Source organism: Lepisosteus oculatus, chromosome 9 (assembly GCF_040954835.1).
Source record: "Lepisosteus oculatus isolate fLepOcu1 chromosome 9, fLepOcu1.hap2, whole genome shotgun sequence".
NCBI lineage: Eukaryota > Metazoa > Chordata > Actinopteri > Semionotiformes > Lepisosteidae > Lepisosteus > Lepisosteus oculatus.
The window spans coordinates 41,460,469-41,477,977 of record NC_090704.1 but is presented as its reverse complement, the minus strand read 5'-3'; the positions used below and the strand labels follow the sequence as shown (position 1 = coordinate 41,477,977).

Genomic DNA, 17,509 nt, shown 5'->3' with positions numbered 1-17,509 from the left:
AGATGATTGTGTTGAAGAACAAAAGTATATCAAATACAGTTAAATGTTTTGTGCATCCTTTTCACTGAAGGCTTCTACAATATATCTATTTAAACAGAAATTACACCTAATAACTATAAAGAACTCAATTTGTATTAAAAATATAGAAAGATCTGAAGTTTACGCCATGCTGTGTGCCAATGCAACAAGATTCTAATGCATATTTCCATACCTGCAGAATTACCCAGTGTCCTTCCTTTGCAGCAATATCCAGAGCATTCTCTGCAACTACTTCCTGACCTTGACCCAGAGACACGTTATGAAACTTGTTGTTGTCAAACATGAAGCCCAGCTTTTTACCTTTTAAGAGAAAAAAACAAGTATTATACCAAGTTCTGTACCAGCTTAGTTTACGGGCATTTCAACACCACTACATTATATACTCTTACGGAATGCATTAACATAAAATGGAAACTTTCAGGTTCAATACTAAAATGCATCTCACAGATATTGTTAAGCTGTCTGAAGCACACTGTGTTCTGACACTTGGGCCTGCTTGCTTACCCAGTGCTTCTACATCTTTGAGAGGGTCCACTCCCGGTGAAAGGATAAAGAACACTGGGGTTGATGAGCTGCTCTCTTCATAGGACACTGAGAATTCTACACTGCGGCCTTCTATATACTTAGTCCCCAGCTTTTCCTCAACAAAGTTCCTGATATATAAGATATATAAGACTGCACATCAGAGGTAGCTTATATTTGTCAAACGTTTTATAATCTGTAAAACGTTAAAAAACTTACAGGTATCCGCTGCAGTAACGCAGGATATTTCAAACGAAACTTTTTTGAGAGGTCACAGCAAAATGTGATTTTAAAAAGTGAAAAGAAAAAAATAACATCAATTTTGCAAAGGCAAGTACGTTCAAAGTGGAAACTAAAGGTTATATCTTACCGTACTGCATAAGACATTCTGTCTGGCCTCATACACCTCATCATGCAGAGTTTCTGGAGTCCCGACTTATTTTTCCACTCCTGGGGAAACTTGTCTTTTTCTGGTGCCTCTGACTCCACAAATTTCTTCCATCTTTTTGCCGAACCTTCAATGTCTCTGTCCAGGTTTTTAAACTCATCCATTTCAGCCAAAGCCTTCATTAACAAACATGAGTATTTGTGGAAAATGACTCTACAATCTTTTAGTTATGGTCATAATTGTAAATTTAACATACAAAGACTGCTTTTTTTATTAAGTTTGGTCTTGTATTACATTTTCTGTTCACATGAATCTTGTTACTGTAAAGAAATGTTATTGCTTGTTTTTCAGTTTCACATTTATGTATTGCTTTTGAGTTTGGTTAACTTAGCGAATGCATTCATAGTATTTTAATTTATTTATTAAATATATTTTATAGATGATGGCACTAGATAATGCTGTTCTAGTGTCTTTTAGTTACTAGTCCTTTGAGGATATGAATTAATCTAGCGGGCACTGTAACTAACATTTCAATCTATGAATTCACAGAAACAAACCTTAATCCCACCCCATCCTTGGTTTGAGAGAAAATCAACCGGGCTGATCAAACCTGCTTTGAATGGGAATCGCAAGAGGAAATCCAATTCAGCAGGATTCACTTCCTTCTTCATCACTAAAATCTTTTTAAAAAATGACAAAGAACTTTGGAATGATTTCTTGAAAATGCAGCCCAGCCAGCTAGTTGACATACAGCAGCAATAACATCACATCAATTAGAACTGATGCCCAGAATGATGCCTACGAATTCTGTAGCTCACAGGATACATATTCAGTTTTAATGTTCTGAATACAACAGCTCATAACAGCTTAAACAGGAAGCTCATTTTGTCATTTTTAATTGTATTGCTGTTAGAACGATACCTATCCAGTTAAGAGTTGTCAGACGGTTTTTGAATAGGAGCAGTTTTGATATGGGCCACATATCATCAAAATCTTATGATCCAGTATGGAAATAAATATAATAACATTATTATTATAATATTTTCACAATTAACATGGGAGGGTTATATATATGTGTCTGGTTTGGGTGTTAATCAAATCTGTAAAGTTTCAACTCAATTTCAACAGTTCTGCTCATCCCAAGATGATTTTGAAAGTTTTTTTGAATATGTCAGGCCACTGTCTTGGTTGGCTCAGGACCACAGCTTCAGTAATGTGGAATACTAGGTCTTCAGTGCTACACTTTCCAAAGTTGAAGTTGATCAGCTACACTGAATCACATCCAGTTTAAAATTCAAGAAGAAAAAAATATATAAAAATCTTGCAATTACAAAAGGCTTCTACACTTACTGCACAAATCAAATAAACAAATCCAACACAATCACTAATTCCAAATTGTCTTCATTTTGTATATGTTAAAAGAGATTAGTACATATTTCTGTGCTTGTTAATTTTCCTGAATCTGATATTAGAAAAGAATCTCCTTAATATATCATCTTACTTTATTACTGCATTGAAGAAAAATAAAAGGTCTTGTTCTACTCATTTTATTGTCACATACAAAAATGTTGCCTGAATATTCTTACTTACTTGGAATGCCACCTGTGCTGTGAAGGTAAGTTTGTCCCTTTCAAACAGACTTCTGTTTGTATACATGAACACAGAGTAGGTGATTTCATCTATTAGGTTATCGACCCTCTGTTTCACCTCTTCAGCTGGCTCTGAGCGCATGATAGCCTTCTCAAACACTACACTGAATGCCTTTTGAGGAATGATTGGTTCATTAAAAAAAGCAATAAAATTTAAAACAGAATCCATTTCACACATTATGACTAGCACATCACAAATATTTTTTTCTCTTCAAGGGAGGAAAGATATGCAAAAGACATTATTTTCAAATAGTGCATTATACATAAACATCACTTTTAACAAAAACAACAATCTATAAATTCTGATCTGTGAAAGGACAGTAACTAAATATGTACAAAATTTTAAGGAAAAAAACCAAAAAGACAGAATTAAGCATTTTACCTTTAAAGAGAACTGATAGATGGGGTTTATTTTATTTAAGTCATTCAGAATGAAGTACAGTAATGCTGCTCTTATAGATGCTGGCCTGTAGTTTTCTCTTGCTTCATTGATTTTAACTTCAGTGATTTTTGCTTCTCGCACCTAAAATGTGAATGAAAATACTATTAAGATGACCAGATTTAAGGTGTCTTCTACATTAACAGCAATTGGTTGACATGATTGTCTTCAAATAACAACACTTGCACAATGTTTAACAATCTCCACTTCTCTGCAATTCATTGTACAGAAGGGATTGAAAATGTTAAAGGACTGCGGTCACACAAAGTCTCTTGCGTACTTAGTGCTCGTGAACAATGAGGTAAACTGGGAACTGATTTAAGCTTGTTATAACATGAGAATAAATTAACTTGAGTTGTTTCTCACCTTCTCCTCAATCTCAGTAGCAGTGCGTTTGGTTGTCTCTAGATTCTCCACGAGAGCAGTATCTCCCAGGAAGTTTCCTGAAGCGGCAGAAAGCCGAGCCAGCAGCGAGTCCTCCAGCTGCTTCAGCACGATCTTAAAGTCATTCTGCTGCTTGGTGAGGCCAGCCTGTAACCGGCCACACGATGCAACAGCAGCTAAGTATCTGTGTTACGAGTTGCTCCACAATGAGAATAAAATCATTTTTCAGTGTGGATTATAAATGTATCTGTATATCGCTCATGTGTTTTTTTATTTTTATGAATTTTGATTAATGGTACAGCACTAACATTTTAACGACTACAAATTCCTAATGAATATCTCTCACTTCCTCCAATATCAGATGCCATTCTGGTATCAGATTACATTTATCAAATGGAAGTCACCGACATCCCCACATTCAAAATGAATATTGACTGAATGACCCATTATTTTTGCCATATTACCTTCGAAACACTGCTATTTCTTATACACTTTTAAGCTGTGTGGGGATGTGGTAACAAAGTGTAATAAAAAAAGATTCGGAGGATTTAAATAAAGTGTGATATTGAAAATATGCCACCATCTTTTGTATTATAGCAAAAGACAAACAAATATTTATCCAGAACTAATCACAAGCCAATTAATCTCAACACACAGCAGTTTCTTCTAAAGGTTGTCTGCCTGTTTCAAACTCCAGTAGATCCAGGTGACCAAACACTATACCACATAAATAAATGTCTGTCAACCCAGTAATGTAACATGCTTCTTCCTAGTTCTTCCTGGTTTAGCCCTAATTACAGATGAAACTCCATTTCACCTTAAGTTCCTCCAGATCAGGTCTCTCTTTGGCCACCACAGCAGCCAACAGCTGGTCCTCCAAGCCATCTCTGGTCACCAGGAAGTTAATGAGTGTGCACTGGGCTTGCATCTCTGGTTTGTAGTGAGGATTGAAATACTTTGTATGCAAAATGAGCCTGAAACTTGGATGATACTCCACCTCCTTGTCACCTATCCGAATGTATCTGTGAAATACAGTTAAAACAAGGACATCACAAAATAATCCGCTTTCATATTTTAAAAATATTACTTAATACAATTAAGTTGTTAATATGTTTATACTTGAAACAAAAGGTTGAAAAAGAAATGTATAAATGCGCTAGAGAAAAGAGGAAATAATTAGCACATGCACTCAGATGTAGAGTCTTACTTTCCCTTTTTTATGGTGTTTCTGCCAAGCAGAGGATCCAACACTGGCTCCACGGTTTCGCTGATATTTTCAATTAGCAGAGTGTCCCCATTTGAAACTGCCCTCTCTATTGTATCGAGGTAACTTGCATATAAAACAGAGAAGAAAGAATTAGCACATTTAAACAACTAATGATTGTTTTCATATAAAATGTTAACGCACATTTTTAGGTGCACTTATATGATTTACTATTAATCACAAAATTAATGCATTTGTGATGTTTAATGGTTTTCTACACATTGTTATTCCCACTAGATGTAACAATTCCATTAACAACAAAGCAGCATATTCATGATTGATTTTCAGGACTGTACAGTACAGGGCAAGATTGTAATGGGTAGCAGATTTGATGTCATGAAAACAGCAAGATTGCAGGAAATAGATTTTGTGGCCTAAAAAATTAAGTTTTCTGAGGAAAACAATGAGGAAGGTCTTTTTGACCAACATCAGTCTGGATTAACACTCCTTTCCCTTCAAAAGCTTGTCACCCTGCATGACCTAGCACCATCTCTTTACAAATTCCCCTATGATCCACAGAACCTCAGCAAAAGAGAAAACAGCAGCACTTCTCCTCCTAAAACAGCATTCCTTTACTCCACTTTTATTTTTTGAGAGCTCGGTCCCTACCCTTTCTGTCCCAAACGGATTACTTTGAGATCACTTCCATATTTATTTTTGATCCATTTTATTCCCTGCAGCTGTGCATCCACAATCAGAGGCCAGCGCTCAGTGTTGCAGAGGATGGTGGCATTTTCAATGGACATACGGTCACTGGGCAGCCCCTCATTACTCCAGGCTGCAATATCAGCATCGTCAGTCAGCAGGCAAAGAGGATCCAGGCCTTCAGTAATTGGAATAGGAACCTGAAGCCCAGGGTGAATGTGAACATTAAACAGGAATATGACTAATATGGCATCTGTTCAATTCAACAGTGATTGATTCATCATATCTCATTCAATACAATTATCCAAATTATTGTATACTTTAACCCCACTATATGTCAATATGTATTTGAAAAATGTTAAATGTAAAACACTCCATTTTTAGATTATGAAATCTAAAAATGATTACTTTTTCTACCCAAAGGTTATTTTCAGATAAATTTACACACATCGCTACCTTTAGCTCTTTCAAATAAGGCATCCAGTATTTATCCATTAAACCAGTCCTGTATCTTTTGGTAAAATAACCAACATATGAAACAAATGCAGAAATCAGCATCACATCTCCACTTAGAGTTTTCTCCTGTTCTTTAAAGAGAGCTACAGATTCCGACCAGCGAATCTTCTCCGATGCTAGTCCTCCCACCAATCTAGAAAGAGGAAAAGAACATCCTACTAGTTTAAACTTTTCTAAGAGTATTACATTTAAGGTTATTACATTTTATCCCTCTAATTGGTGTTAAAGTAAGCTTAATAGCTGGGTTACTTCAACTTAGCAATACTTTATGTTTTACTGTATGATTTTTAGATGCTGAAAGACGTTTGCTAATAGATGCATCCCACAGAATGGATGTTACATGAGTAAGGGTAACAGTAAAGAAAGAAAAATTGCAGAAAACAATTTACATATGTGGGAAAATAAGTCTGTTAAGGTTCAATGTGAAAAAATACATTTCAAACTTGTATAATGTATTTATGCACTCACAAAATGACCTATTGAAAAACAATTCGTTTTCCCATACCTATTAGCTAGAGAAATAGTTTGATTGGTAGCATCTGCCTCCTGCTGACACTTCAGTTTATCCTCTGTAGCTTTCTCAAACTCTGATGTTAGTTTGGCTAAGTTCGCATTTAATTGCTACAAAACATTCCAGTATTATAGTCACTGTCTTGATGTTTTCTATGTCTATCAGTAACATACCATATTACTAAACTATTTAATTTACTTAAATAGAGAATACAGAAAAAAATATTAAGAACTCAATGAATGTGTGTTTCCATGTAAAATGATTAACATGCAATTAACTTGAAATCCCAATACAACAAACAGGCTAAATTAACAGAATACAAATTAACCTTAGCACTAATATGCTTATAAATATCAGATACTCATGGCATAGTGTACTGTAACACATGAAACACAGTATTCACAAACTGTTTTCTAAATTCAGGTGATATTACAGCAATGAGGTTTTCCCCACATATTCTTGAAACTCTAATAACAAGCTTCTGAAATGCACAATGTCTATTACATCATTACTCTTGCCATTTTCAAACACTGCCAAACCCTTCACAGAAGCGCTGTACTTACTGTTATTTTGGCTTTAATGATGGAAAGTTTCTCCTGTGCAGCTGCTAGCTCTGCATTAGCCTGAGCCAATGCTTGTCTCTTGGGCTCTACATCACAATACACCTCATAAAACCTGACAATATTAATACACCAGGAGCACAGACCAGCAGCAGCTATGGATTTAGACCGAATAAATTCAGGCTCAAAACTGGAATCACTCTTGTAAGGCCTTGAGGGAAAGGAGACAGAACAACATTTTTCGATGTTTTAGAACACTGTGGTTAAATAAAGATTTCAAAAATAGATTTATATGCAGAAATAAATGATAATGCATAAAACGTTTAATAAAATTTTACAAAACAAGTTGTACAATCTTCCATAGTAAGGCCTTGTTTTCTAAACAAAATATTTATTTTACATGATTTCGTTATAATTTGTATTATGAGGAACGAAAAGGCGAGGAACAATGTACATTCAGTACTGTTATCCCTTCCCTAAAAATAACTGAATCAAATAAAATGTCTGCAGAGACAGCATTTCCAGGGACTTACTGAAAAGCTTTAATACATGCTTCATGGATGTGTTCCTTGTCATAGTTGACCAAACCATCAAGGAAAGAATCTACTTTGGCCATTGTATTCTTAGCTGCTTTCCAGCTTCTGTCCTTTGGGATTTTTCCTCCAGGAGCCAATAGGATCATTACAGCTGCTGTTACATTTACTACTGCTTCTGGAGGGGAACCGAAAGACTTGAGTTCCGTCAGGTTATTCTGAAGAGACAATCAAGTGGTAGGAACAAATTTAAAAATGTTATTTATGAAACATAATTATGACTCCATTCTTAGCACTGTTTCAACACACAGCAAAGCCTTGTTCCTATAACCGAAGTAACTATCTTGGAATTAAGATATAAAAAAGAAAAAAGAAAATAAATGTGAACACTTTCCTTGTACAAGGTTCCTTGTAGACCCTTTCTTGGTTCTCATGAAAATGGTAAAATAAGAGTTTACGCAAAGACCTACCTTGTTGAGTGTGTTAAGAGCTTCCTGTGCAGCTATGAGAGCTGGCTCTGCTTTGGCAAGATCTTCCTCACAAGACCTTTGTTTTTCTCCCACATTCTGAAAATGGAAATCTGTTATTAAATAAACTTGTTATAGAACAACAAAAGGAATTTCACATTCATGCATTAAACAAACATTAACAAAATTATATCCATTATAAATAACATATTGAAAATACAAATACCTTAGCAATGACCTGAACTTTTAACTCTTCATCATTGGCAATGCCTTTCTCTTTAGACACCTTTTCCGTCTCGATACCTACTACTTCAATGAGTTTATCGGCATCCTCATTTTTTTGTTTCAGTTCTACTTCTTGCACTGCTAACTTAGCTTTTAAATCATCCACCTACAGTACAAAAATGTAGGGTAACAGTTTAGATTACACCTGAATACTGAAGCACAAGACTGAAAAGGGTACAGAAATATATAAAAATGAAGGGAGTTAAAATTCAGTTCTGGAAAGATACCAAATCTGAAGAGCTCATTTAATGATACACAGGAATATAGCCTTAGGAAGTCACAGTTCTCTGCCTATGAAGATCATAATGTCAAACTACATTAGTTCACACTTCACATGTTTTACAAGCTTACTTTCTTTTATTCATTTATCCTCTCATACTCTTGCCATCTTAATTCAAACATAATATATAGGGTATTTAATGTGATATACCCGAAACAGTTGATACCTGAGTTCTGCCGTTTCTACAGTTTCCTACAAACCTGTGCAGATGTGCTCTGAAGTTTGGTCAGTCCATTCTCCAATCTTTCCATCTTTGAAAGCAACTCGCTCCTTTTAATTGACAGCAGATTCTGATACAATTTAATCTGCTCCAGAAAGGTTTTTGGAGTTGTATAGTTATAGCGCCTGTCTGATCTGAGGTATGCTTTAGACATTTCAATCACTGTTTTGTGTACAAAAGCCATAAACTGGCTCAGGGATGTTTTAACTTCAGGCTGGTATGGAAAAACAAGGAAAATATACCACATTATGTCAAGACATAAAGATAAAAAAATCTTTTGAAGCTTAGCCTGAAAAAACATGCAAAAATGTATGCAAAGTCAAGAAAGAGGAAATGCATTGTAGCTTCAAACTCATATTCTATATATTTTTTTACCACAATGCCTTCAGTTTCCTGGAGAAATCGGGCGCTAACTGACACCAGAGCTTCCTCAGGCCATTCGTGAAACCAGTCAATTGACGTGCAGTTCACCACAGCTGGGAACTTCCTTGCCCGAACTCGTAAAGTAGAGCCAACAGGGGAAAAACACAGAATGACCTCAAGGAAAAACACACAAAAAATATTGTAGCACTCTGGATTACAGAGAAACAAAGCTGCAACTGTACGTTCAAGCAAATAATACAGCATGATGAAGAATTGTCATAAAGAAGACTCACAAATTCAATATATAATGCTTTTCACCCCAAAGTTCTTTACACACAGCACATGACCCACTTCATCTACAAACTGAAGTACCGCACTGGCCTGGGTAATGAGCAGGATTGTTTCATTTACACAGGATACTGGAAATAACACCCTTGTCCTTAAAACAATGCTATGGGATCTTTAATATCCAAATAATAACAACATTGGTTCAAAGTTTTTTGTTTGAGACAGTATTTCCTATCACCATTGGCTCAGAAGCACTGGTTTCGGCTTGGAAGTTCTGGGCCACTTTAAAGAGTGCCACCTACTGGCAGAGCAACACCACATACAACACCAGGGCATGTTTTCTTCTAGGTCTCCCAACCCACTAATGAATAGACCCTTGTGATATGATAAGATACATTTATTTCACCAAAGAGAAATCTAATCTGTAACTTTAAAATTTAATTGTATTTCTGAAGCGTGCTGTAATACCTTCAGCTGTTTCCTGACTCTATCAATAAAAAATTTCCAGCAGTTTTCTCTGGTATCTTGTAATCCAATGCCTTTCACTTCATTTCGCATTGAGCCAATAATATTCTCCATTTCATCATCCTGAAATAGGCCTGGGATCTCCCCGGATGCAAGCAGATCATTAATGAGAACCAGAAACTGCTCCTCTGCCACCTGCGAGTCTGTCATCAGGAAAACTGTTCCAATGTTCTTCACTCCTGCTTTGATATACTGGGCAGCAAGGTCCACCTAGGTTCACAATTAACATTCATCAATATAAGTTTCAATATCACAGAATCAAATTTAGCAGCTCCTGAGAATGACCCACTATAGTAACGTTCGTAAAGAAAAAGAAATGGCAAGCTAATTTCAACTATAAATCCAGCACATTACCAACAATATGTTCTTTTTATTTGAAGCTTCCAATGTAACTGAATGAGGTTAAAAGAGGAGCTATTTTTAAAAAGGTGAATGATGATCACTTCAATTGCAAATGAAAAACGCTGAAATTCTACAAACTTCTAAGACATGTGTAGCTAACACATCGATTTTGATTGTGATTTTTTTCAGTAGTTCAATGTCATGGAAAGAATCTCAATAGTTGCCTTCAAGTCTGGGATTGCATATCCTTTCCTCAGTGATATCTGAAACACCTCTAAATTACTGATACTGGCAGCTAGTCGAGATAAACTCTGCTTTCCACTGCCTCCCACTCCAACTAGCAGTGCATTTCCACGTGGCAATTCCAAAATTCGGTTTATTCTGCAGACGTGAGACATTGCATCTTCAAACAGAACCTGAAACAAAAGCAAAGACATGGGCAAAGTATTAAAACAATACACCACGTTAAGCTCATAAGCTCATGTTTGGAGGCTTTTAAGAACATAAAGATACACTTGCCAAGTTCATAACTGCATTCACTTCATTGTAGCTGTCTAAGGCTTCCACCAACAGTTTGTTTAAAGTTGGCCAGTCACCTATAGGTAAATATTTAGGTTCCCCAACTCCTTGTGCAAAATGACAAAAAAGGACGGGCTTTGCAAACAGTACATTTTCATCCATATCCTGCATCAGAAAGAAACAGAAGAAATATATACAGTAGAGAGAGAGAATAAAACAGAAACAACTACAAGTTACATACTGTGCAGTGCCCGTTCATAAATTGATTTGTGAGAAACAACAAGTGCCATATTCATTTTTGCACATTTGTAATTGATTAAAAATGCAGTTTATTATAGCACAAAATAAGTGTAAATATTGCTCATATAAAAGACAACCCTTTATCAAATTCATAACTAAGTGAGTTAAGTCAAGGGTTTAAATATTTTTAAAAGCATACAATCATTTCACGGTATTTAAACATAACATTTTACAATTTGCTGCTAAAGCAAGGATGCCAAAATCCAGTCCTGAAGTGTCACTCTTTCAGCAAGTTTTCGCTTCAGCTCAGCCCAGTCAAATTAATTATTGGCTTAATTGTTGCAGTCTGACAACTCCTCCCAGCAGTTAATGTGCTACTGATATTTGAAACACTTATAAAAGCATCTCCAGGACCAGAGCTTGGCACCACTTTGCTAAAGACAACGTTATAGACACCAAGCAGTTTCTTTTCTCAGGGGTAACTGAATGTAAATCGTCATGCAAGCAATTCTTACCTCAAAGCACTTCTTACAGATTTCTGCCTGAATCTTTGTGAACTGTGCTATGTCTTTCTCGTCAACTAGTTTGTCACCATAAACTCTGTCAGTTTCATGTAACCACAATCTAACATGTTCAGGGGGGGCTTTCACACAATCTACTGTTGAAAACAGCAAACCCTGTGCGAAAACAGAAATTCATGATTTCAGAATCAGAGTAATGATAAAATTTAAAGTACATGTAGTATCAAAGTTATCATCATGAAAATAAGATTTTGTAGAAAACAATAACATGGATAAATTCATCATCCTGATTAACATTTGTCATCAACAGGAGGTATACGCATCTGTGGTGAATGTGGGAAGCAATAACACCTATTAATCTTTGACAAATTCTTTGCACCACGCTGCAAATGCAGTCTTGTGTCTTATTTATGAGATTCTGTTCCATTTCTCTCATAATGCCTGGACAATCACGTGCCTGTTCTCTGGTCTCTATGCTCTATCTGCTCATCCCACAGATGTTTAACAGGGCATTGAAACATGTGGCATGTTAGGCATCCAAAAATAACCGTCAGATTTTCAGCTTACAAAAAAGCAATTGTTAAATGCAGCATGAGGATATGTGTTGTCCTACTGGAATGAAGTCATGTCAGGATGAGCCAGCAGGAAGCAGGAAAGAGAGGTACTAGGACTTAATCAACTTAGCACCACGCAGACACTGGACCCTCCCCATCAATAAATCTGTTGTGTACAATAAGTCGAATATTCTTCTGCACATGAGCACCATCTCCATCAGGGTGTACATTGATACAAAAACATGATTCATTGCTAAAGAGGACTTAGATCCAGTCCTGGCAAGTCCAGTGTAAATATTCTTCAAAATCTCTTAACCACACCTTACAAAGGTGCAGTGTTTTTTACACGACAACAATAAAAAATAACATTTATATACATAGAGAATTCTAACTGAAACAACTTGATACATTCTCCTATGTTATATACTCTTGGAAAAGTACTGCATAAGTTATAGCTCATGAACTTAGGCTTTCTCTAAAACCATGCCTGGACATTGTTTAGAATTAAACTGGATAGTAGAGTGCAACTACAGTATCTAGCTCACTGAGGAAGCCATCATCCTCAGCATGAAGCCAGCTGTGCAAGCAAATACTCTTGCATCAGGATCTAGGTTTTATTTTCCTACTACTTCTAGTAAGAGAAGTAACACAGCAATGCATTGCTGTTATTGTGAAGAATCTGTGACAGACTACCTTCTGGGTCTGGATCAGCAATACTTGAAAAAATAAGTGTACCTTCATTCTCTAACTGTAAAACTGTATGTAATTTTTTGTTTTTTTAACGACAATAGCTTTTTCATTTTTACATAATACTTAATGTTTTGTGAACACAAATCTATTTTATAGAACTGAAAGTATGCAACTTGCCTGAAATATATTTGAAAGGTCTCTCAGATTAAATACATAATGAAACTTTATAGCAGTTGGCAGGAAGGAAGTAGAAATCTTCTGATGAAAAGCTATTAGAGACAAAGGGACAGTTTATATTTCAGTAACAAGGTTTCTAACTTGTGAGCACATATACCAAGATGCATTAAAAACATAAATGAGTACTGGAATCAATATCATTTGTTGCATTTCAGTGCTTATCAGTTATTCCCTTGGTTACTATTAACCTAATTTGCAAACATAAAAGAGGTAAACAAACTTTATTACTCTTAAGTATTACTAATCAGCTTATATGCACTTATATTAACAGTATTTAATCATTTAACCTCAAAAACTAATAAAATGGTTGTCATCAGAAGTAATCCATCATGGAATTTTGCATACCAAGAGCACCTGAGACCAGTGTTGTTGAGAATTTTTTAAGTGCTGGTGGAAAGTTGTTCATTTCTAAATGCTGAGAGAGAATGCTGTTATAGATGCTATGCAATGAATCCTGTCCAGGAAAGCTCACAGCAAATACACAGAAGTGTCTCTAGTGAAATGAAAAAAAAAGTCAATTTTTCAGTCTCCTCAGAGAATGACATAGTCTGAAGTATGAAAAACCTCAAACAAGCAAAATATTAAATTATTTGCACAGACATTTACAATCCCAGTAGTATTTCTCTTAGATACAGCAGTCTCCAAAGTTATTGTCTTGGAAAGAAATGTTACTTTACAATCCAGTATACAGTGCTGCCTGTACATATGTATATCCTTCATCTTTCATACATCTTAAATTATCTTAAAATTACCTTAAAAACCTTTTATCTGGACATCAATATTTAATTATGATAAGATGAATAATGGACACACAAAAACATACAGTATAGTTTTATTATTTACTAAATAAAACATGTTTATTCAACAGAGGATCAAAGATTCCTGTGTGCAAAAGTAAGTAAGTAAAGCGGTTGTGAAATCCTTTAGCAGTTATGACAGCAACCAAATGTTTTCTGTATTATTATTATAGTTACTAAGATAGCAACAGTAATAATAAATATGATTTTTGCCCATTCTTCCTTACAAAACTGCTTCAGCTTCTCCAGATTTGTGGCATATCTGGCATGAAGAGCCAATAAAAACTAGACTTATTATTTTCAATATTGTACATATAAATAGAACATCTATCAGAAACAGTTTCAAATACATGATGATAATTATTTTTCATATCTTTAGGATTTGGGAAACCTTCTTTTGGCTTTCTATTTGAGATATACAGTACAGGTAATTAAGACCACATCATAAAAGAACATCTGATACACACAATGTGCTTACCTGGAGTCTAGGATCGATAGTGAAACTACCAGAAGTAGGATTCATACAGGCTACATACTGGCAGTTGTGAATGTCCTTCAGTGTGAGTTTTTGTCGGTCATACCTGGAAAGCAATATTTAAATATTTTAAATTCACTTAAAGTATTTTGGATTATTAGAGATACAGCAGAAATGAAGAAAAAGATTAAGTATGTATGAGTTTGAACTGTATTTAATCTGTACTTGATTTACCAGTGCCCATGGTCCATGTGCTGGCGGATGAGTGTGTGAGGAGCAACAGTCCCATATTTGTCCACTTCAGGCATGTTCATATCATCAATGAAATAGATCAGATTTTTTCTTCCTGGAGGACCATAGTTTCTACCTGCTTTCTTCTCAAGTGGTTTCTCAAGAATTGCTTTAAACAATGACAATTTGCCAAATTAAAATGTTAAAGGTTAATTGTTTCAATGATGGATAGTACACTTTAAAATCTTTTGCTCTTCTTACCCTGTAACATGGCAGATGTGGTATAGAAATTAAAAGGGACAGACTGCACCACATAGTTATCTGTGTTAAGACCCCTCAGCTTCTCTCCCATCAGCACTGACTTTCCACTTCCTGCATTTCCCACCAACATCACAGGTCGCTTTTTCTCCATCATCATGTCCATGAAGTACCTGATGCGAATGGTTTCTGAGGTGTGCACAAGAGAGGCCTGCAAACCGGCAGAGTGCAATATTATTCAAAATGGGTTTTGTTAGTGATCCTTTATCTTTATAGACATAGTTCTGACTTAAATTGCTCTACTTCTGAGAATGTCATCAGTTACACCAACACAATTTAATAAAGATTAAGTTAAATAAAAAATATATATGTATACTTCATACCAAATAATTTTGTCCAATTATTAAAAAGAATTAAAAAAAATTTAAAAACGACCAAATCTTGTTAACTGTGATTGGTCATTCATACTGTCCTACACATATCACCCTGTTAATTATTTAATTAAATTAATATGAGATTTTAAATTTAAATGACATTCACACAAATTCCTTAATTTCACTTTGACCACTAAAAAGAAGAAAAAAAACAATGTTTTGTTTGTGGAGCCTTCTTCAGGTGTGTGTGGGAATGAGGGAAAGAGCAGGAATATAGACAAAGGGGTGGATAAGGAGGACATAAGAAAAAGAATGTGAGAATGGGAATGGGAGGTGAGAAAGGGATGTAAAGAGCTGGAAATCTGAGAGACAAACTCCAGGGAAACTTGAAGAAAGGGAAGTAGTATCTTTCTGAAGTAATATCTACTGAATCTCTGTTAAAGGATGCAGACAGAAATGTCAGTTTAATAATGATCAGGAAAGGTAAAACAAGGACATATTAGCTAAGAGAAATCTCTCTTTTGCCTTTCTGCAAGAGATGCAATAAGCCAATTAGCTCACATTTTGTCACTACACTTCAATCTGACCTAACCAGTTTTAGGAACATTTCATCCATCATTTAGTTATTTTGTTATGAGTGTATGCCACCTGCTATTCCATATGTTTGCCTTAGGGTCAAAAGATAAAGAAAAGAGAATATGTTTTTTAAGAATAAAATGAAACAAATTAACAAAGAGAAACTAGCTGTACTGTACCTGCAAAGGCAAGTCAGGATCCAGCTGAAATACAGGAACTTTTTCTGTCCAAGGCATGAACTTCTTTGACTCAGAATCAATATAGTAGTCAAACACTGTTCCCTGAGATGGAAACTTTATAGTTTTAAATTCATTCACCCACCACTTGCTGAATTCCACTCGATAGTCAATCAACTGCAAATTAAAATAAAACAATTGTGATGAAGAATGGTTTGCTGTGCCTTTAAAATACTAAAACAACATCAAAATCATAAGAACGAAAAATGAGTCCAGTCTTGGTCAATCTGGTACAGCATTATTCAATTATATTCTTGCAAAAAAGTACAATTACTTTCATTATGTAGTAACATGTTGAAGATCTAAATTATTTTACTTCAGCAAAATAATATAACAAGTGTGAAACCACTATGAGTCACAAATATATATTTGACCTGTTGTATGTAACAAATGTTGGCATTACATGTATTAAATAACATAATAAATGTTGTTATAAAATAACACTGAAACACAAGAGATCAAACCTGGTCCTGAAACATTGCACCTCCAAAAGCCCAAATGCAGGCAAATACAAAGTAGAGCTCGTAAAGCTCTTTACTGGAGTCAGGTGGAGCATTGTCTGGTATCAGAAGACACTCCATGAAGTATAGCACAGTCTGAACCATAGTGATCTCGGGAACTGGGGTTATCTTCTTAAACCCAAATTTGAGTTTTTCTAGGCAGGCAGGCAAATACTTGTCAAACAAAATCATTAAGTTTGCCTTCTCAGATTGGACCTCCCGCTTCTCAATCCAGCTAGTTACAACTCTGAGGAAGAAGACAGAATAATGCTGTGTTATGTATTAAAGACCGTGTAATTTCAAAGCTTCCTAGAATTACATGCATTAGGCAAAATACACACGGCAGTGTGAGAAAATGTATGGCTAACTGATTACCAAGTCAAGCTGAACTAAAGTGAAGACACTCACGGGTTCCAGCCCAGGTCTGCGGGGTTGATGTAGAGAATTCCCGCTCTGGACACTGTGGCTGGGGTGGCTGTTCTCAGATGGCTGATCTCAAACACAAGACGCATGGTAGGGTTCAGGGGGATTCGCTCATTGCTAGCTAAAGTCAAAACCTGACCAACAGAAACAATTAGATCTTAAATGATATGTTGGCTAAATTAAGAGTAAAAAAGAACATTAATTTATAAATTGACAAGCATTACTTATTCCTTATTTGCCAACCTTATTGTCATCCATAACCGTATTAAGAGATTCAATCCACATTGGGTCTATATCACCATCCAGGACTATCCATTTTGGTCCACTGTGAGTAATATTGGCCAAGTCCCTCATTATGCAGGAAAAAAGACCTAGACAAAGATAGGTTTTTTTTGTCTTTCTACATTTGTATGTTTGCGTGAAACTAAGGTTTACAAAAAATTAATTATACCATCCTTCCATTCTCTAGTGGCAGGGTTGATAATTCCAAACAGCTCATCACAGGTAACAGCTTTTGGATCCAGGTCTACAGCTACAGGTCTTCTCTTCATGTTTTGATAGGTCTTGTTTAGGGATTTAAGCACCTTTTAGAACAAAATATTAAATTCAGTACTAGAACCTAATTTTTTAAGTCAAGAATGGTTACAAACAAGAGGAG

The 17,509-nt window shown here is 35.5% G+C and overlaps 1 protein-coding gene across 1 annotated transcript in view; it reads right to left on the bottom strand.

Moving 5' to 3' along the window:
• The window catches only part of LOC102689877 (dynein axonemal heavy chain 17), a 44,104-nt gene that overhangs the window by 7,089 nt on the left and 19,506 nt on the right, over positions 1-17,509 (bottom strand). The window contains exons 41-72 of the mRNA XM_015356368.2: positions 17,303-17,435; positions 17,095-17,222; positions 16,837-16,985; positions 16,393-16,675; positions 15,872-16,045; positions 14,746-14,953; positions 14,488-14,653; positions 14,257-14,359; positions 13,327-13,474; positions 12,922-13,013; positions 11,495-11,656; positions 10,740-10,904; positions 10,445-10,636; positions 9,822-10,088; positions 9,078-9,239; positions 8,683-8,916; positions 8,144-8,308; positions 7,921-8,016; positions 7,451-7,668; positions 6,921-7,128; positions 6,352-6,467; positions 5,787-5,979; positions 5,295-5,530; positions 4,629-4,751; positions 4,239-4,443; positions 3,404-3,568; positions 2,981-3,121; positions 2,540-2,710; positions 1,507-1,629; positions 932-1,125; positions 544-692; positions 212-339 (exon numbers count right to left, since the gene is read on the bottom strand). Coding sequence (XP_015211854.2) covers positions 212-339; positions 544-692; positions 932-1,125; positions 1,507-1,629; positions 2,540-2,710; positions 2,981-3,121; positions 3,404-3,568; positions 4,239-4,443; positions 4,629-4,751; positions 5,295-5,530; positions 5,787-5,979; positions 6,352-6,467; positions 6,921-7,128; positions 7,451-7,668; positions 7,921-8,016; positions 8,144-8,308; positions 8,683-8,916; positions 9,078-9,239; positions 9,822-10,088; positions 10,445-10,636; positions 10,740-10,904; positions 11,495-11,656; positions 12,922-13,013; positions 13,327-13,474; positions 14,257-14,359; positions 14,488-14,653; positions 14,746-14,953; positions 15,872-16,045; positions 16,393-16,675; positions 16,837-16,985; positions 17,095-17,222; positions 17,303-17,435 — 5,397 coding nt within the window. The remainder of the gene's footprint in view (positions 1-211; positions 340-543; positions 693-931; positions 1,126-1,506; positions 1,630-2,539; positions 2,711-2,980; positions 3,122-3,403; positions 3,569-4,238; positions 4,444-4,628; positions 4,752-5,294; positions 5,531-5,786; positions 5,980-6,351; positions 6,468-6,920; positions 7,129-7,450; positions 7,669-7,920; positions 8,017-8,143; positions 8,309-8,682; positions 8,917-9,077; positions 9,240-9,821; positions 10,089-10,444; positions 10,637-10,739; positions 10,905-11,494; positions 11,657-12,921; positions 13,014-13,326; positions 13,475-14,256; positions 14,360-14,487; positions 14,654-14,745; positions 14,954-15,871; positions 16,046-16,392; positions 16,676-16,836; positions 16,986-17,094; positions 17,223-17,302; positions 17,436-17,509) is intronic.